The 21,808-nt window shown below is 41.0% G+C and overlaps 1 protein-coding gene across 4 annotated transcripts in view; it reads right to left on the bottom strand.

Moving 5' to 3' along the window:
- The window catches only part of PPP1R9A (protein phosphatase 1 regulatory subunit 9A), a 296,367-nt gene that overhangs the window by 2,452 nt on the left and 272,107 nt on the right, over window positions 1-21,808 (bottom strand). For 2 of the 4 annotated variants that reach the window (XM_021689634.2, XM_021689633.2), the window contains exons 13-16: window positions 14,603-14,690; window positions 14,418-14,501; window positions 3,761-3,959; window positions 1,620-1,739 (exon numbers count right to left, since the gene is read on the bottom strand). In XM_021689634.2, the coding sequence (XP_021545309.1) occupies window positions 1,620-1,739; window positions 3,761-3,959; window positions 14,418-14,501; window positions 14,603-14,690 (491 nt within the window). Of the gene's footprint in view, window positions 1-723; window positions 748-1,619; window positions 1,740-3,760; window positions 3,960-14,417; window positions 14,502-14,602; window positions 14,691-21,808 lie in introns of all 4 variants that reach the window. The other 2 variants (XM_021689637.2, XM_021689636.2) reach the window with 2 other exon arrangements.

The following is a 21,808-nucleotide window of genomic DNA, read 5'->3' as shown; positions in this document are numbered from 1 at the left end:
ATTAGAGGTATATAAAAATACATTTAGAAATATTGAGGGATCTTTCCCTTCGAAGAGGAAAGCCTTAAGTCCTCAAGCATTGTGAGGGGAAATCTTGCAGCCAGGGTTTCATTTGCACGGCCAAGCAGACCCGTGAGGAAGGCGGGGCAGGTAATGTCCATAATGACTTTTAATAAATGAGTAAAGTGAGGCTCAGCCAGTCTACGTGTCTGTCTGGAGCACGCAGCGAGTGACCGGGAGAGCTCAACAGTTTGTGGTTTATCCCGAATCTCAGGCTCTGCCCAGTGCAGAACACCACTTTGACCAGTGCAGAGGGCAGCTCGGTTCCCAGAACCTCTAAGCTGAGAGGCGATGGAGGCGATGACAGGCCTGAGAGGACAGACAGGAGTCACCTCGGGGAGCGCTGACGGGGTGGGGCAGGATGGGGTAAGCCGAGATGAAGGCAGAGAAGGTGGAACAGAATGGACCCTGTCAAGGTAGTGGTGATGGGGGATCAATCGAGGGACTCTGCAGGTAGAACCTGGTGATCATCTTGCCTCAGAAACATCTCTTCGACTTTGGGACAGACAAGGGCAGAGAGCAAAATGATTTCACACCAGGAAACCCTCCACTACAGACACAAGTATTCTTGTCCTGTGTGAGTTTTAAATCATTTCGCAGAGACAGAAGGGGAGGTTCCCCCGTACCACCGAAACCACCGCACCCAGCCCACTGACAGCTCACCTCGTCATCTATCATATCCAGGCTCTGAGTGAGGGAGCAACGAAGGAATCAAAAAGAGAAGTGTTATAGAAATAGGAGACACGACATACATAGTACAAAGATGTAAAATTACAATCACACCGGGCCTGAAGAGTATGGGCAGAAAAATTTAAGAGACAAAAAGTTTCATAAAACGAAAATCATGTTGGAAAGAAATAACTTAGAGCAAATATGTGGAGTAACAGTATCTTTATGTACAGTGCTTCTCCTTCTCCGGCCCCCTGCCCTAAATAGTGGCATTTCTGTCCTCTCCGTATCTCTTGGGGCACTAAGTCCCTCACTCATGCAATTTCCTGTTTCTCTGGAAACACACTGATCTCCTGGGAATTCTTGGCAATGCTAATTTGACCCTGGCTTCTAAATAAGTGATCCTCACCCAGTTTTTCTCCCCTCTCCACTGCAGTGGTTCTCAATCAGGGGCCACGCTCGGGTTGGGGTAGGGGTGGTGGGGGAGGTAAGGGTGGCGGGGCGGGGGGTAAGGGTGATGGTGGGGGAGGCGAGGGAGAGAGGGGATGGACAGTCGGTAAACTCCCCTGTGATTTCTGAGCTGCTCCCTATTCTTGCTCTCTGGTGCCCAGGCTCCTACCCCCAGCCCCCTGCTCAGAGTCCTCTCAATGAAGTCAGAGTAAGGCGGGGGAGGTCCCTGGAGAGCTTCCAAGGGGCTCAGAAACAATACTTTGCCTTCATGTTGAGATAGAGAGAGAAAAGAGAGAGAAATCAAGATTTCACATCAAACAAGAAACCATGGTCCCGATGATTTACATGCAAAATCTACTTAAGAATGTTTTCCTGGGGAGAGGTGACGGGTACAGTGCATGACCTGAGAAAGCGGGTCTGTGTGAGCGCCACGAGCGTACCTCATCTGACGACAGTGCTAAGGACTGAGAGAGCCCCGGTGTTTTGGGTTCTGCTCCCAGGCCACTAAGGTCTGCTGAACTCGTACTACTGGGACTGAAGTCATCGTTGAAGGTAAAATTCTGTAAAAATAAATGAAGCTCAGTGTTAAATGAGCACAGTGAGGGAACCAGAGGTAGGTGTATTTGCAAGTCCTAAAAAGGTTCTCTTTAAAGCCATCTTCGGAGAAATTCAGATTTAGTTTGGTGATGACCTTCAAGCGGCGGTGGTGGAAAGTGCTGGGCCTTTTGTAACTGATAGGGAATTCTGGGTGCTTTCTCCATCAGATGGAAGGATAGGTGTTTTGGAGAAATCATTCTTCAATCCCTCTTCAAGGATACAGGCTTCATTATCCTCTGCAACTGCTCAGAGGAGTAATATTAATAAGCCTATCTTCTTTGACCCTACTCGTGATGAGTAACAGTGCAAGTAAAAATACAAGATGGTGTGGAGAGCCTGAGTTATTAGGAACAGATGGCCATCCATAGTAGAAAGGTAGCTTGAGCAACCCCTGGGAAGGAGCACTTGCTGTTGGCCGTGATAAATACTGTGAGAAAGGGCAGATCCTCCTCTGGATATAACCTTCAAGATGATGAGTTCTGGGGGAGGTCACAGTCTGACAATACACTAGTAGTTACATGCTAAAATACAACTCTTACGCAGCCCGCAGGGCACCAAAGAGGCTGCAGGACAGATACACTCTCCAATTAATCGCCTGGGGCCGGTGGAGTTGGGAGGCAGGGTGTAAAAAGAAAAAAAAAAAAAACCAAAAAACTTCCCCAGAACTTCATCAAAATGTTCAGTGGCTATTAAAGTCAAGTAAACTCAGAATGACCACATGGCTGCATTTGTGAAAATATTTTAAACCAAATCTGGAGTCTCTCCAGTGCAAGATAATGGTAGAATTATTCAAACTACATTTAGATTTCTCAGATCCAATACTGAAAATGTTTCAAGATCCAAGTGGTCTACTGCTGCCAAAGCTTCTTTTGCTAGTAATTCTAGAATGACTGGCTTCTGAGGAACTCTAAGCCCGTGGCCAACACCATCTTGTTCCATATTCCACTTCCTTAGGAACTGGCCCGTTACTTTTCCATTAGGCTCCCTTGCCACTGGGTTCAGTCGGTTGTCAAAAATAACTACCATGCCAGAGGCTGCGGAATTCAGTTCCAAACAAACCCCAGGGTTTGCTAAAACTTTAGACACGGAGACTAAATCCGAGCACGTGGAGCTAGGCTAGGAGAACATGTAAGCGGGAGAGCATTTAACACAACACATTACTATTTGATATGGTCAACAGACACACAGCCCCAAGCCCTGTCAAGACCCTGTGAGCCGCTGACCTCAAGAAAAGAGTTAAATTCAAGTCACATTAATCACACGTTTCTGTTTGAGAAAGAAAAGCGAACACAGATAAAAGGAGACCAAACAACATGTGAACGTTAGCCACTGTATGTGTTTCAATAAAATGTTAGGTAAGGTTTGCAGCGTCATGCTGGAAATAACCATCATGCATCTAAAAACAAACAACACCCATGCAATTATATTTTCTAATTCTGCTAAAGTTAGAGAACTTTGGTGATGAGATTAAGTTTTTCAACATGGAAGTTTGATTTAAAAGAAAAAATAAGTAAGCGTGCTATGTCAGCATTGGTTTGTTTTAAAGAGTTTCACTTAGATATATTGAACACATATTCAGTCCCAAATTTATTTGTTTTCCAGTAAATCTCGAAGAGCACAATAAAAATAGTCTTGTAATGTAATTTAAAGTGGAATACTTGGTAAACAGATCTATCATACTGTTCCATGATTCAAATGCATCTTTCCCAGCATGGCTTAACTGTCAAACTGAGATTAAATAGCAATATGTGAAAAGACAGGCAAATCAAAGATCAACGTACAATCTAGAATGGAATAGCATTAAAGAAGGGGACGGTTAAATGAGGCTTTCCTTTTCCCCACACATGGCTTATTGCAGTGTTATCACATTGGTTTCTTGGGTCCAGAGTAAACACACAAGTTGAGAATCCTTTCCAAAAAAGACTGGAGAGGAGGAAGGATTTGGGGCTTTCTTGTTTGCTTTTTAAATCCATGTGTTTTCTACCTTGGACCCCTTTTTATCTGAAATTAGAGTTTCAGGAGAAGGCTGAAGGGGACTTGTAGGTGAAGGCAGGTCCCTGAAGGAATAGGATCCTTTTCGGCTCTCATTAAACCACGAGAAAGGCATGCACGGCGAGCGGGTGGAGGCGTGAGGCACGGGAGACGGCTTGGGTTTCCAGTGTTCCAGCCTGCCTCTGAAGATCCTGTTTTATGGAAAAAATGCACATGTCAGACAAAGGAAGGGCAGGTGTGACACCTGTTGAACTGAATTCTGAAGGGACTCTGAATAAAGTTCAAAGTAACAGTTTGACAAATGGTTCTACACGATAGAGGAAAAATTTTGCATTTTTGACTAGGACATTAATCTTAGTAGCTATCTTCTTTGCATTGCAATGAATTCTAGAACAATGGTCAACATCTTCATATCGCTATTGCCATAGTGAATTCTTATGAAATGGGTCTATTAAGTGGATGTGGATGAATTAAAGTCAGAGGGGCACCGTCTTTCTGGAACTGCTATTAGGGTTAACCACCACACCACACCAGTCCCCTTATTTGGGTGACCTAGCAGCACCTCACTGCCCGTGACATTAGCTGTTAGCCAGCATTCTTTGCTGGCCTTCTCTGAACTCATGCTTCCACGAGTCTGGGACTTTAGAAAATTATGTATTTACATAATTTGGAAATTTCAGGGCTTATGACACTTTAAGCAGAAAACACACCTTATTGGTTTTTCATCATAATCGGAGTGTTAGCCAGCCACATCAGCTGAATCGACCCAGGTGATCAACGGAGTGACAGATGTTGCAGCCGATCACCCTCACACCCCCTCGGAGGAGACCGGACTGCAGGTCTTAACATTCTACTTGGAGGTCCCGGATCTGCCACCTCTTGAATACATGGGCCTTGAGCCTTCTCTCAGCCTCTATTTCTCCTCTGTAAAAGGTGGATATTTTATGTAGCTCATATGTGATTGTTAAGAATTAAATGAGATAGTATGCGTGAAAGTGCTTGGGAAACTGTGAAAGTATAAAGGCCTATGGTTATTGTTTAACAGTTAAAGGATTCAAAGGCATTTGAGAAACACAGTTTGAAAACAGATGTTTTTATCAGTGTGTGTACTTGCGTATTTATATTTTTTGGTTAGAGAAAAAGAATTATCAGGAGCTGAGGCAGGAACGGGCAGTGGTTTCTGTGCATCTGGGAAGAGGTCAACCCTCAATATGTCCAAAGGAGATTTGACACAATGCCTATTATTTGTTGGCTGTTGATGTCATGACAACAAAGAGATTGCCTTTCAATTACAAGTGCCTCCACACCACAGCTAGACAACTCATGACCCACACGCATACTGGACTTCAGTCTTCTCACGTCGCACTCCAAATATTCTTAAATATTATATACCTCAAATATTTCAAAATATATTTCAAATTTACATAAACAGTGTAACTCCTAACTGTTTCTGTTCTCTCCAAAGTTACTGTGAGACTCCAATGGGACAATAAATGTAAAAGCATCTTGTTAACTGCAAAGCAATCTACAAATGTAAAGGGATTATAAAAATAGTAACAAAAGAAAATGGAGATGCCAGTGAAGTTTTGGCAGAATACTGAGATCGCAGGTTGCGTGAGTATGATGACTGGTCATTTAAAGATTCTAGGATATCTGATGATTATGATGGTGAATTCTTTTTTTAAAAAAAACAATAAAGGGGACTGTAAGGATAACAGAGAAAGCCCAACGAGAGATGTGTCAACATTCAATCTCATCTTAAAGTCTAAACTAAAAAAATTCTGTATCCCGAAGTCTACTTACTTGCCATTAAAAGATGGGGTAGAGGGGGAACAATAACTGGACTTAAGAGACCACGCTAGCAGAGGCAGACTGGTCTTCTGTAAGAAGCACTTTCTATTCCTGGGTCGTGGACCAGCGCGGTGTTTCCCAAACAAGTCCGGTAAGAGTCACCCGGGGCAGCTGCTCATATACAGATTCTTGGGCACCTGGACTTATCGAATTAGAATCTGGGAGAGAGGAAGGGAGGAGTTCACCTGGAATCTGCATGTTAACCCATGTCTGAGCTGACTCTTGCAAGTTTTTAGTATCTACATTTATTTCTATTTTCCTGAATGCAAATATGAGGTTTTTGGAGAATGGGTGACTACTTACGGAAAATTATTGCACTGGGTCCCCATGCCCTACTTTCGTCTTTCCAGAGTGACAGAATGAAAGCCAGTTGTCGTCCTATTCTTGGTCTACAGGTGAGGAATCTAAAAAATACCAATCTGGATGATTAGATTAAAGACAGGGACAGTAGTGCTGTCCCCACCTCCCTTCTGGGAGAGGGAGAAAAATCTTATCGCCTTCATGTAAACAAATTCAACTAGGGAAGGATCCTGGGTTCTTACCCTTCAGAAAGTAATATATGTCTTAGGGGGAGATAAGACCAGCGTCTCCAGCTTAACAAGCCTGGGAATGTCTCCATGAAGCTGGGTCTCATCCCCTCCCCCCATCCCACTCCTTGAAAATGAAACCACACACCTCATGGGAGGTAAATCTCTGCAGTTCTATCTATCCAGTCATAATTTAGCTTCTAAGGCTTGACTTTAAGCTCAGGTTCCACAGTCTAGTAAAAATGCCCAGAAAGCTCTAACTGTGCAGAACCAAAAAAATATTTTTTTCTGCAGGCCTACATTCTTGTAATTGGACATATCTGAGATAAACTGGACCTAAGGATTATTTTCCCCTTTGGTTATTCATTTCTGAATCAATTAATCAAAGTAGCAAGGAAGTTGTTTTTTTTTTTAAGAGTTCCATTCATAATTCAAAAAGGTACAGTGGTGCTTAAATATATGGATATTGTTTTAAAGTTTATAAACAGGCCATAATTAATGACAGCATGACTATCTTGTCCTGCTCCCAAGTGAACTGCCTTTGTAACAATGCTTTTGGGACAACCAACACCATCCCCATTTTTTTTTAATTAGGCGGGAAGTAAGAATATTGTTGCCTACTTGCTGTCATCCTAATGCCTTATTTGAAAAGGACTTTGGGGGCACCTGGGTGGCTCGGTTGGTTAAGCGACTGCCTTCGGCTCAGGTCATGATCCTGGAGTCCCGGGATCGAGTCCCGCATCGGGCTCCCTGCTCGGCGGGGAGTTTGCTTCTCCCTCTGACCCTCCTCCCTCTCATGCTCTCTGTCTCTCATTCTCTGTCTCAAATAAATAAAATCTTTAAAAAAAAAAAAATGAAAAGGACTCTGGGTTCAAATTCTGACCATGGAACATTTCAAACAAAATCTCAAGACCACATATAATTAAACTCTTTCATAAGAGCCTCACTGCCAGGAAAATATTCAAGACTAATAATTCCATGAGGACTTGTGCTATCCAGCGCTGAAGACAGGTCCCGAGGCCCTATATAGTGTGAGTGTGATGAGTGACATCACGGAAGTTCAGCTTTGGGGGACATTCAGAGGCTTTCTTCTCCAGCTTTCTATACAAGATGATGGAAGAACTGGAGGAACTGTCAGATAGAAAGCAAAGAAAGCCCACTTCTAAGGAAATAACCAGTGTCCTCACAACTGCAAACCACCAGGTCCTGGAATCCTTTGAAGAGAATTTTCCTGGTCTCCAAGAGGTCTGGCAGGGCCCCTGCTGAGGCTGTATCTTTGGGTAGCCTTGACTCTAAAACCCCATGAACTGAGGTAACGTGTGTCTCCTACCATCCTGAATGGTCAGTATGTTTCCACTGGTTTGGACCTAGAGTATATTCATCAAAAAAAGCAAACTCGCCATTACTTCATAATTAACAGATCTATCAGCTTAACAGACATGCTTTCTAAAATAAATACCAATTTCCTTTTGGACAATTTGAACTCTTGGGCCTAAAAAAGGAGCAGAGAGAGCTTGGAAGCAGTCATGCCATTACTGACCACTCATAGCCTGTCCCATTTGGTGGAGAAATCTGTTAAGAATAACATAAAACTCTTCCTTCTCTCCTTACTACCTTCCTCCATTTCCTCTCACCTCCCTTCCCTCTCTCCCTCCCTCCATAGACAGTTTTGACTCTGAGAGCAGGTTATGGTCTGGGGTGCATAAGCTTCATAGAGATCCTTAATAGTCCCCCTGAAAAATCAAGATTGGTAGAAATGAGTGTTTCATGGATCTGAAAATAACTTCCAGAGGATCAAAATAGGTATGTGTTCTGTAATTCATCTTTTTTAACTTGTACAGTAATGTCTATCATTTTTGGTAAAAATGGAATTACAGGTCACTGATGTAACCCTGATTGTTTTACTGTTAGGAACTGGGAAAAAGAATGGCTTCAAATTAAGTCTCTGTCATATTAAATTGTCACTGGGGGGGGGGGGCAGCATGAGGTGGGGGTAATCACTGTTTCCTGGCATTTAAATGGTTTATAATTAACAACTCTTACAGAGCAGTTAACCCAATACATACATCTTGAAATCAGTTCATTCTGGGGTCAGCACCCCAAAATTAAGTTGCTCAAGTAAACATTCCGTAGCAATTTTTTTTTTTTTTGATTTGTCTTAACTTTAAATACAAGGTGTGTGAACTGAATGTCATCAAGATATAATTAGGAGTTCAGGAACTGCCAGAACAGAAAAAGTATAAGCAGAATATAGAATTCAAGCAGGTAGTTAAGGAGGTTAATTAAAGAAAGTTAGCTGCAGTCAGAGGAAGGGTTGCAGACTTCCATTTATTCAAATCAGATGAAGTAATTCTGTAAGGTTCTAACATCCACTAAGGAGACTGAGGTTGTAAAGCTAGCCCCTTTGGAAGGGCACTTGGAGACCCTCAAAGATAACAGCTAGGACAAGCAGGTGTCCAACTGCAGGTCAGGCCAACCACCACTGACACATCCTGCTTCGACCCTGAGTTATGGTCCCAAGCTCCGATTAATAACCAACAACCCACCTGAGATGGTCACTGTAGTGTTTAACCTTGATTTCTTACAGGGTTCTGGACATGCTACCACAGAACATGACAACTTAGCATAGCAAATATTTTAAGGTGAAGGAATTTGAGAAATGGCAGGTACGTGAAGGGTTCTCTGACCTCCCCATTGCCCCCGAAGCAGATCATAAGATCTTACGGGAGAGGTGCCCTCCCCATACCTGGAGGAGAGGAACATCCTTATCTGTAGATGGAAGGATACCAAGAGGGATCTGAAGGAACAATGCTTTGGGGAACGAAGAGGCCTTGCGAAGTTTCCCACTATTTACTACCCTTAGTTCATACCCTTTTGTCCTCTCACATTTTTTCCAAGACTTGGCACTCTTCAACAAACCCAGTCTTAAAATGCTCAGGCTTAACCACTTCTTTGGTCTTCAGTTCCTGATAAAGGTTCCGGCATCACACAAAACTTACATTAAATCAATTTGTATGCTTTTCCCTTAACCTGTCTTCTGTCAATCTAATTTATGGGATTCCAGCTGGAAAACCCCAGAGGGTAGAAGGGAAAAGGTCTTTTGTGCCCCCTCTGCATTCATATGAGATGGAGAAACTGTTCCCTTAATGAGTCCTCCCCATCCTGGGAAGGTTTAAAATGAAACAGCAAGATGATTATGTAAATAAAAATTTGGTATTTCAAAACAAAAATGTTAGGTTTAGGAATAATAAATACATTGCTTAGGATTTAAGAAAATTTGTACTATTAGAAATCTGAGAGAGAAGTCTGTCTATTGATTCTATCTTAATAAATTTAACTGGTTAAGATGAAAAATAATCAAAGTGATAAGAGCACTGGATGTTTACAGCCACTATGTTACCATTTTAATCGACTAGATTTTCAAGAGTTTTTTTCAAGTGGAAGAGTGTTGATGTGTTAGGAATGTCAAAGTTTGTCAGCTTTCAAGCACTGGGACGTACTTAAAAAGAAAACGGAACAGATTAAATGTATACGTGCAGTTTTCTAAAAACAGGATAGACAATTACAGAGGGAACAAGACCATTCTACTGAGGCCAAGCTAACATTATTCAAGGGTCTCTATAAATTTTTTATAAAATTTTACTAGATGTATAAACAAAATGACAAGATTTGTAAGATGAACTGAAAATCGAAAAAAGGTAGGTTTTAAAACTGGAGACTTGAATCAATTACTTTTAATTTATAACCCACATAATCCTCTTTTTAAGGAAAGCCATCTTTGGGCATTAAAACTATCAAGTGAAGGGGAGAACCTGCAGAAGTGTTACTGTCAAAGTTAAGCACTCCATAGGGGCTTTACTGAGTTTTCATTATCATTGTTCAGGCCTTAAACGCTCGCTTTGCAACTTGCCAGGTTGAAATTATTTCGCCATTCTCCTCTGGCCATTTACAACTGCATTTTGTTTCCTGTTTTTTAAATAATTTTTTTTTTAAGAAATTTTGGCTCCCTTTTGGGGTGCCTCTGTGGGTCAAGTTTAGGCAGTGGTGAGGTGCTTTTCTCTTCAGGCACATATGACAGTATTGTTGAAGATGTTATATTTTAAGTAGCAATGTTACTTTTTGCTTTATCTTATTCTTCCCCATCGAATTTGCCTTTAAAATAAATTATATTGTTACATCTTTTGTACCTCTGTGTATAAAGAAATTATATTGGGAACACAGAAGAGTAGCTATAGATTTAAAGAAGAATAGACAAACAAGAGCACATGTATCGTGATGAGCACTGAGTAATACACAGAAATTGTTGAATCATTATATTGTATCCCTGAAACTAATATAATACTGTATTTTAATTATACTTCAATAAAAAAGTAAAAAAAAATAAAGAGGAAAAATGCCAATTTATAGATCAACGGAATGAGTTAGAACTCAAAAGAGGATAAGAGGATGTTTTTCATAGAATCATATGGATCAACACTGTCTAATAGAAATATAATATGAACTACATATATAAATTACAATTTTCTGGTAACCACATAAAAAAAGAGGTAAAATTAATTTGTATTTTATCTAACCCTAAATATTCAAAATATTATTATTTCAACAGGTAATCAGTATTACAAAATTTTTAATAAGGTATTTAAATATTTAATATTTAATAAGGTATTTATTTTAATATTTAAAATAAATATTTAATAAGGTATTTCTTTTAATATTTAATATTTCTTATAATATTTAATAAGGTATTCTTTTTTTTTCATACTAAGTCTTTGAAATCCTGCATGCATTTTCTCCTACAATACATCTCAATATAGACTAGCCACATTTCTAGTGCTCAATGGCCACATCTGACTAGAGGCTACCATATTGGATAGTACAGACAGAGATGGTTGGGGAGTTGGAGACCATGTAGTTTTAACCCATCTGATTATTTTTTGGTGGGAAACCAAGGTCTAGGAAATTCAGAGCCTTACCTATGGCAAAGTCAGGATGAATACTTGGATTCCAGCACAGTGTTTTTTCCACAGTTGACACTTGTAAGGGGAATGCAAATTCACCTCCACAAAGGTGTGCCATCTCTCTTCCTGTCGTTCTCCCACACGCCACCGTCTAGCCTTGTTCTGAGATGCACATAACTGCTTACACGCTCTTCCATTCTGCCACTCAACCAGGAGCTTCTCCGACAGAGCTCCAAAGCAGGTACTCTACTTACATCAGTGGCAACTCGCTCTAAAATGAGGACAGTCTTTTTACTCTTTGTCAACAAGCTCTGCCAACTCACTCACTTTCCTGCTTCTGTTGTCTGCTACGCTGCCTGTTTAAGCCAGAATGTTCGCTGAGCACATATGTGAAAAGGTTAGAACCGAGCCATATTTTTTGTAGGGTTTATTTATTATTATAATTATTGAACCTCATCTATTTGTTTCATGTTGGTCGTGCATGTGAGTCATTAGGTCTCCCCAAGGAATACAATAAAGTAAACTCTTAACTCTTGAGGAAGGAAAAAACTAAAACCAAGACCGAATTTAGCAAACCTCTGGTCTTGCCTCTTTAAAGTCCTGCAGCCTCAGGCTAGAACTGATTGAATGACCTCATCTGATTTTTACAGCCTAATAATGAAAAGCCTAAGAGATAAGATCACTAACTCAATTCATGAATCAGTCCCTCTCTTTTCTGAGAAAGCTTCACAGAGGTGATGAGTTTATTCCCAGTCCCCCGCAACTGCAGTGGGACCCTGAAGCTGACGGTGCTTACCACCCACCCACCTTCGGGGGCCCTGTGAAACCAACTCAGTTGCATGAAGCCCCTACTGGGCAGTAACTCTGTTTTCTGACCTATGTCTTAAAAGGTTTTGGGTCCGTTATCAATCTATACAGGAGCAGAGAGGCTGTCATTAGATTTGATTAGCATTAACCAACTCCTGTGATAGCTCAAAAAATTATTCTGTGAAACAGAAGAAGTCCTCCCTCTTCTTCCCTTGTTCTTCTGTTATTTCAATTACATGAATTCCTGTCAGGCCTGTCAAAATTCTACTATGACTGCAGATAATTATAAAATTATGATTCCAATTGAAAACTATTTTGTCGCATTGGTACATGTGTAAATACTTGTGACCAGTGAAGCAGAAAGACTTCAGGGTTAGTATTTTAGAAATACTGAGCTGGGGTGCCTGGGTGGCTCAGTTGGTTAAGCGACTGCCTTCGGCTCAGGTCATGATCCTGGAGTCCCTGGATCGAGTCCCACATCAGGCTTCCTGCTCGGCAGGGAGTCTGCTTCATCCTCTGACCCTATCCCCTCTCAGGTGTTCTCTCTCTCTCAAATAAATAAATAAATAAACTTTAAAAAAAAAAAAAAAAAAAAAAGAAATACTGAGCTGGCTGGCTGCTGGTTCCAAAGTTGGCATTCGCTGCAGTGACAGCCCACCCTTGACTCCCTGGGGCTGGCCTAGAGTAAGGTGCGTGCCTGCCAACAGAATCAAGATTTGCTTGCTTTTCACCTGTTTGTACAGGGAGGTGATAGCCTCTGGCTACTATGATGAAATTCATGTCAAACCTTCTCCCCACTGCTGGGTGCTTCCTTCCATCCCCTTCCGGGTGGAGCCTCAAGGTGAGAGGAAGTGACTGCCTCAGAAGTCCAGGGGCCAAAAAGAGGGCGCTGTTTACTACAAAAGTGTCCCAGCTTCTCTCCCATTGTGCATCTGGGCATCTCTCTCTCCCTGAAACACTTGCACTTTTTATTGTATTTTATCCTGAGTATACTTGATCGTTTCCTATTCTTAATTTTAAAGCACACAGCGGACTGTTTTGTATTTCTCACTCCAAAACCACATAAAGTTAAATTGCTTTTGAGTTGGGTCATGGACTTACTTTTCCCAAGACCAGTGTCCTCGATATAAACAGAGCTTTTTACCCTTTCCCCACCGTACAGGATCAAACCACCACCACAACAGACTAACACAATTAATTTGGGAATTCCCTCCTCTCATCCCTGACCCTACTCTCCTATAATCCCAGGAAGAAGGTACAATGTCTCACCAAGTGGTATTGGCAGAAAAAAGGAAAAGAAGAAAAAGAAACATAGAGGACGACCTATAAAGTGGATCAGTGGTCCCCAAATGATTTGATGATCTTTTATCGTTAGCATTCTGTTTCTTCCTTAGTCTGCCGCTGTCGCGGTGATTCCCAAATTTCGTGAAGAGATTTCCGCATCATTCAGTGCATAAACAAGTGGAGGGGAGGTGTTGTGTTGCACAGGCATCTGGACGGAGGCACAAGCCCCGCTGAGTTAACTGCCTGCTGCATAATCGTGGGCAAATCAATTAAATTCTACAAAGGTGAGGTTCTTAATAGAGTATGGTATTATTCTCTGGCCTCCCAACCTTATTATAAGGATCGACTAAAGTGATACCTGTAAAACTGCTCTGTAAAACTGTAACTTGCAAGTAATAATGATAACAAACTGTTATCTTAATTATTATTATTTTTAAATACCTCCTACGTGCCAGGTACCATTTGACATGCTTTGTATGAAAACGTACTTAATCCTTACTCTAAAGTTATTAGGTAGATCCCGTTATTTACCCTTATTTCACACAAGAAAATGGAGGCAAACAGGTTAAAGAGTTTGTCCAAGATTTTAAAGGTAATAACTAGGAGAGCTCTGATCCAAATCCAGGCAGTCAAGCTCCATGCCTCATTGCTTCTCGATACAAATTTAAACTTAAAATTATGTAATCTCAGAATAAAATTGGGAAGGCCTGACAACATGCAGTACGAAGCTCACTTTTTGATAGGGAAGTCTTTATTGATAAGAATAGTTGGTAGGGCCTGAAGAAAATCAATAGAATAGCTGAGTCCAGCAAGAGATGAAGGTCCTTCTCACATGTGGACAGAATAGTGCTGAAAACCAACAAGGTACTTCAATATAAAATTACCCTTTCAGACTTGACAAAAAAGAGGACATTAGTGTTGTGGGTAGCCAGGTAAAGACCCTGAAATATGCGTAACTGACGTATCACATAGATATATTTATGCTGTATTTAGATAAACATTTATTGAAACCATTCATGTGACCGTAATTCTGCAATTAGGCCAATGGATATACCTGACGCCAGTGTAGACTACAACTGGGGTAGGACAAATATAAACTGACTGTGCAATTTCCCTTCCATCTCACCTCTAGGTGGATCACTTCAGCTCATAGATCCTGACCACTTATTTTGGTTAACCATAGGAGGAGGGGGGCCAGAAAGTTGAGATCACCCACCCGTACCTGCTACCTGGAGAAAACCTATTGGCTTCTTTTTCCTTTTCTTTCCATTTCTTTCCCTTGTTGGAGTTCCTTCGCAAAGGTGCCCTATAATGACAGCACACAGTCAGAAAGGGAAACTGACATTTTCTCTTTTAGCTTTCTTTTTTTTTACAGAGGGTTTGTTTTTTACATCATGAAATGCTTACCCCAGATCCACAAACTTGCGCTTAATTTTTCCTCCTTGTACCACCAGTGAATTGGATGCCCTTAGTGATTTGGGACCTTTGGCACCACCTAGGATATACATACATGTGAAAAAGACCAATTACTATTCTTTTTAAGGCCATGAGTCAAAAGTCAGTGCATCTCTGAATCTAAGGACTTTACCCCAATTCCAAAGTATAAAAGAAAATAATGTATGCCTTTCTAAAGCCACAGGAAACACGTCTATGTTGAGGAATGTTCAGTTAAGCCAGGAGAGGTCCTGCTGGACAGAGGCCCAATACCCATCACAAAGAGTTTTAGCTTCGGGGTATGTGCACCCCAATGTTTACAGCAGCAATGCCCACAATAGCCAAGCTATGGAAAGTTAGATGTCCATCAACAGATGAATGGATAAAGAAGATGTGGTGTATATATACAATGGAATATTATGCAGCCATCAAAAAATGAAATCTTGCCATTTGCAATGACGTGGATGGAACTAGAGGGGATTATGCTAAGCGAAATAAGTCAATCAGAGAAAGATAAGTATCATATGATCTCACTGATATGAGGAATTTGAGACACAAGACAGAGGATCATAGGGGAAGGGAGGGAAAAATGAAACAAGATGAAACCAGAGAGGGAGACAAACCATAAGAGACTCTTAATCTCAGGAAACAAACTGAGGGTTGCTGGAGTGGTGGGGGGTGGGAGGGATGGGGTGGCTGGGTGATGGACACTGGGGAGGGTATGTGCTATGGTGAGCACTGTGAATTGTGTAAGGCTGATGAATCACAGACCTGTTCCCCTGAAACAGATAATACACTATATGTTAAAAAAAAAAAGAAGAAGAAGATAGTAGGAAGGGAAAAATGAAGGGGGCGGGGAATCGGAGACGGAGATGAACCATGAGAGATTATGGACTCTGAGAAACAAACTGATGGTTTTAAAGGGGAGGGGGGTGAGGGGATGGGTTAGCCCAGTGATGGGTATTAAGGAGGGCACATATTGCATGGAGCACTGGGTGTTATATGCAAACAATGAATCATGGATCACTACATCAAAAACTAAAGATGTAATGTATGGTGACTAACATAACATAATATAATAAAATTAAACAAACAAAGAGTTTTAGCTTCAAATATACTGGAATGAGCAAAATAAGCAAGAATAAACACTATCAAATAATTCTTTACATTCAAAGCAGGGACCAACATGACTTTCCTTTTGTTCCTTCTCTGGCTCCAACTCTTTGCTTCAAATGCCAGGCTCTGTCCTCCACGCCTGCCCTGCCTTTGGGTTTTGGTGCCTTCTGACAGGAACCCAGCCCACTCCCCCATACCTCCAATACAGAAAGTGACCCCTGAGAGTCTGGGAGATTTAGGGGAGAAAGTGAGAGTCAAAGCTTTCTCTTCTGGTCTCTCCCTTTGCAAATGGCCTCTGGCCAATCCTGGGACAGAAGAGGGCAGAGCATGGGGGAGACTTCTTAAGCTGGGGCTCAGCTATAAAATATTTATGTCTTTGAAAGGTTTCTCTCAGAGGTTGGGTTGGAGTACAACCTGGCTGGCCTCCTGTGATAGGGAAGATGCCAAAATTTCCTCAGTGTTTGGAGCTCAATGATCTTTGCCTCTTTGAGTTATGCTGGCTCTCAAGGGCAGCAGCTGCTGGGGGATGGGAACACTCAACATGATGCCAAAAAACCAATCAGAGGAGAGGCTTTGGGAATGGAGTTCAATGACAAATGCAGGAGCTGGATTCCACGGGTGGCACTTATTCCTTCTTGGACCCGGGAGATAATTCTTACGGCTCTACCTGGAACTGTTTAGCAAAGGATGTTGTTCAGTGTCCCGTTTCAGCATGCCCGGTGATCTGAGATGATTAACAAAGGGTGTGTTAAATTTGATGCAACCTTGTGTGTGAAACTACTCCTTCCTAGCTGTCTGTTGGTGTCTGTCTCTATCTTTGTAAAATTAAAAATATTCCAGCAACTTTCTGGCATGGACTGTAGAGAGAACAGTGCTCCTACAGAAGTGTTTAATTAACCCTGCTAATTAGTTTTGCTCCTATTTGTGTTTCAGGATAAATTTCCAAACACCCACACAAAACATGAATTGCACACGCAGTTTTTATTTAGGAGTTTATGTTTAAAGCTCTAAAGTGGCAGCACAGGATGTTTACAAACTCTCTAAGGATTTTTAGCAATGAGCTCTTCACATTTTTAGTTAATGATACTTGGATTACAACAATCAATCCCTTGGAATGTACATACTGAAATAACATGAGTCAGAAATATGTCCCTGTGAAAATCCACTTCTAGCCTCAAATATTTATTATGGATATTGGCATCATTATGCTGGGTATCTGAATTCAAGAGCCACAGATGTGAGGCAGACACACAAAGAAAATCCAAAGACATGGCACAAACCCCTTCTGAGGTGATTTTGCTAATGGACAAAAAAAAAAAAAAAAAAAAAAAAGCCGGATTTCAATTTTTTTAAAAAAAACCGAAGGGGAAAAAAAAAAAGTGCCGGATTCCTCCAGATCAATCCTAAAGCAACTCTTAATGGCTAGGACTGTGCAAAGTTTAAAAGGAGACTGCCTAATTATTTTCTGAATTAGAGGTAGCAGGGCAATGTTTTAACTAGTGGTGAGAGGACCCGATGAGACAATGTACATGGAAACACTCTGTAACCTCTTAGTGTTGCAGTTATTTGGACATCTTGGGACTAAAAGCCTGATTCTGCCCATTACAGAGCCTGCTGCTAGGCAACCTCACATCATTATCTCACACATTTGCCAAAGCGTGTTCCAAGGAACACTTAAATGAATGCTTTCAAAAGGCTGAAGAGGCAAGATTAAGTAATAATGCACTTCCCTATTTTAAATCAATCAAATCCATCCTTAATGCACATTAGAACTTCCAGTCTGCACAAAAACCAACACTGGATTGGTATGATTTCAGGAAAAGAAAAAAAAAAGTGACTTGTTTTTGTTTATTTATTTAGCTTTATGTAAAATTTCCATTAGGCTTTTTGAAATCTCTCCAACACTACCTTCAAGAGCAATCAGAAGTCTGAGCCCCCAGGTCGGGTGCGGCAGCTTCAAGCTTTGGCAACCTGGCCTTCAGTTTTTTTAAAATTTTATTTATTTGACAGAGAGAGACACAGCGAGAGAGGGATCACAAGCAGGGGGAATGGGAGAGGGAGAAGCAGGCTCCCGGCCGAGCAGGGAGCCTGATGCGGGAATCGATCCCAGGACTCCGGGATCATAACCCGAGCCTAAGGCAGACGCTTAACGACTGAGCCACCCAGGTGCCCCTGGCCTTCAGTTTTGAAGGGTACGTGTGACGGTCTTTTCTTGTACTGCACTCTCCTTCCTCTCATGGGCCCCAGACTCTTGACCTCTTCCTTTCCTCTGGGGACTCCCAAATCTGCCCCCTAGCCCAGCTGGTCTCCTGAGCTCACCACCTTCTTCATTAAAAACATGAGTTAAGGGGCACCTGGGTGGCTCAGTCAGTTAAGCGTCTGCCTTTGGCTCGGGTCATGATCCCAGGGTCCTGGGATCAAGCCCCACGTCGGGCTCCCTGCTCAGCAGGGAGTCTGCTTCTCCCTCTCCCTCTGCCGCTCCCCCTGCTTGTGCTCTCTTTGTCAAATAAACAAATAAAATCTTTTTTTAAAATGCCCTTAAAAAATGAGTTAATTGTCTTCACCCCATATTTCTTCTGACTTCTGTTTCTCCGAATGAAAGGGCCATATTTCCTGAGGCTAGAGACCCTGTCGTCAGTTTTGAGCTCCTCACTTTCTTCCCCCGTAACTAGGCAGCTTGTGTTTCATGGGCTCTTGTGTCACTCTTTCCCTCATTGTCTCCTGCTCCTCCTTCGAGGACATCTCTCCCTGTGTCTCCTGACTCATCTTTCCCACACCTCAATGTTCTTTTTTTTTCCTTTTTATTCCTCTGTTCAAACATCTGTGGTTGCCTAGTGATACAGTGAGGTATTGAAGGCACTTAAATTCTAGATCTAATTTCAAATAGCTGTTCAATTTTATTGCAACCATTTAACCTGCATAAACCAACTGCTTCACTTCAGGCAGGCTTTCAACCCATCTCATGTGTGCCTGTCTCTGCTAATGCCACCTCCATCCTTATCCGCCTTCCTTGGCCGTCCTTCTTCCCCCCCAAGTCCTTCGATGGTCACTCGAATTGTACATTCTTTGTCATCTTATTTACCAATCTCAGCTGGATATAACCTCGCCCCTCCTCTGAGCAATGATAAGATTTACTATTTCTATATGTATAAGGACCTAATGTAATATATAAATAATAAATGAATCCTGTAAAAATTTTGCAAAGCCAGGTTCTACTTGCCAGGACATTAATTCAGCGAATATTTTTGAAGGCATGTTCTGTGTCAGGCAACATGCTAACAGCCACATATAAACTTAGAATCTCTAGAAATCACAAGTAGAAAATGATAGTGCTTAATTTACTCTTCTTAACCTTGTCTGAACAAAGGTCCATTGCTATGGAAGTCCAGAGACCAAAACGTTATTATCAGGCTACTCGAAGAATAAGCATGAGAAAAATATTTTCATGCTTTCTACTGTCATATAACTTGTCTTAAAAATCTCTGGAAATAATCTTACAATTCTGCTTGCTTTAACTGAAATGGTGTTAGAAGTTTATCATTTATCCAGTTACCAAGGGGCTCTTTCTACCCCACTTTCCACCGAGGTCCCTCAAATACGACAACAAAATGACGATTTGCGAATGTGGTACCGATGCAATTTAGAAAACACCCAACTTCAAGTAGTTGTTCAGTAATACCAGCATTTTGTTAGCCTTGAAATTGTAGTCAAGTACAGCTGTAACTTAATTATTACCTTGTAGTAACTTAATAGACCAAAAATAATGGTATATTATTTTTAAAAAATCTAGATAAATGGCAGCCAGGGACTAAGACATTTTCAGAGTTTACCCAGCAATCATGAGTAGAAGAAAATGAACGCCTAGACCAGCGGTCAGCAAGCTTTTTCTGTAAAGGGCCAGAGAGCAAATACTTGAGGTCTGTGGGCTATACTCTGTCACAACTCCTCAACTCTGCTTATTGTGGCATGACAGTAGACAGTATATAGCTAAATGAGTATGGCTGTGTTCCAATAAGACTTTATTTATAAAACACCTGGGGGCCAGATTTGGTTTGATGACCTGCATTGGTTATCTGGAGAGACCTCCTGGTAATTTATCCAAGAAACTTATGAAGCATCGATTATATGCCATACTCTTTGCTGGGGACCAAGAATATAAAGATGAAAAAGATGAATGAGAAAACTGGTTCATCCTTGACAACTAGATCGCTTATCATACACAAAGTGATAGAAGCAGAAATAACAATGTGAAAATTTCTGTGGGATCAGAGAGAAGAGAATAATTCACTCTGCCTGGGAATGGGGCGAGTGTACTAAGAGTCCACTAAAGGAGGTGAGATTTAACCTGGGTTTGGAGAAGAACACAATTTTCCTGGAGTGGAGTGTTAGGCAAGAATGTAAACATGAGGTCTTGTTGAACCTCATTCTAGTTCCTCTACTGATGAGCCAATGAGTTCTAAGAACCTCACATGTGAACAAACACACCAACACAAGGAGGGAAATAAGGTTAACCATACCTGACCTCTGCTGAGTCCAGCTCTGAACAGATTAATCTCACATAGCCAGGGACTCAAGAATTTTACAGAATGTTATTCCTCAAATTGGATTTTGAGGATAATGAAGGTAGATTTGACTCCGTTAATCCATATTGTATCATCCCCTGCAATGTCGTAACATTTTAACGATACTGGGGTTCGTTTCTTGGGAAGTAGGGAGGGAGAGTCCTGGAGGGACACAAAAGTGCCCAAGCAGCAGGGGTGCTGCCGTGAAATGGGCTATTCGTCGGTCAGCCCAGTCTAAGGAGCATTATTTCATACACATACCTGGTTGGGCGATAGTGCATGCACACTTTCGACCTTACTAGATCAATGCCAAATTGTTTCCAAAGAGCTTGCCCCAATTTACACTTCCACTGGCACAATGAAAACTCTTCAATCTCTGGTTGTTTCACATAGTTTCCAGCATTTGGTAACATCAGACTTTAATATTTATGGCAATCTGGTAGGTATAAAATGGTATCTCATCTGGTTTATCTCATACTTTCCTGATTACTAATGTAGTTGAACACCTTTCATAAATATTTTGGCCTTTTGGTTTTCATTTTCTATGAAGTGCCTGTTCAGGACATTATATATTATCTCCTGTATTATCCGTCTTTTCCCCAAGTGATTTATACAAGTTATTTACATAATCTGGATGCTAACTCTACGTTAGTTACACAGGCAGTAAATATGTTCTCCACTTTTGTGGGATTCTTTGTGTGTTTGAGAAATGGAAGTTCCTAATTTTAATATCATCTGATGTTATTAATCTTTTCTTTATGTTTTTTTTCTTTGTGTCTTGTTTAAGAAATCCTTCTCTACCCTGAAGTCACAAAAATATTCTACAGAGTCTTTTTAAAAAGTTTAATAGTTTGTATTTTCCAGTTAAGTCTTAAGTTCACCTTGAATGGACTACTTTGCAAGGTATGGGGGGGGATCTAATATAATTTTTTAAAATAGGGATAACCAGTTGTCCCAGAATAACTTGTAAAAAACTCTATTCCTTCTCCACTGATCCACCCATCCAGCTGTCATAAAATAAGACATATATATATTTAAGTCTCAGGTATTCCTGGCCTTTTATCCGTTCTTATAAACTTAGGATCAGCTTATCAAGCTCGACAAAATGTCTGTTGTATCAAATCTTTAGATCAGTATAGACAAAAATGACATTTCTTTCTGTCACTCGGTTTTTTTCAAAAGATAAAAAATTTTTACAGTGAACAAATGTATATCCACTGCCTATATCCTACAATTTCCATTTTAGTACATTTGCTTTATCATACAGCCATCCCTCTAGTCATCCATTAATCCATTAATTTTCAAATGCATTTCAAAGTAAGTTGCAGACACTTCACCCTTACACACAAGGAGATACTGATTTTATATATTTATTGTATATCTGGCCACTTAATCTTCTAGATGAATATTCATATAATCTTTATATGAAGATACTTTTGTCTTTTCTGTTTCAAATTTATACTTATTATTTGATGTTCTTATCTTCCTGCAATTAGAAAAT

This window comes from Neomonachus schauinslandi, chromosome 12 (assembly GCF_002201575.2).
Source record: "Neomonachus schauinslandi chromosome 12, ASM220157v2, whole genome shotgun sequence".
Classification (NCBI taxonomy): Eukaryota; Metazoa; Chordata; class Mammalia; order Carnivora; family Phocidae; genus Neomonachus; species Neomonachus schauinslandi.
Note: the sequence above shows the minus strand (reverse complement) of the source record. Positions and strands in the feature narration are given on the sequence as shown.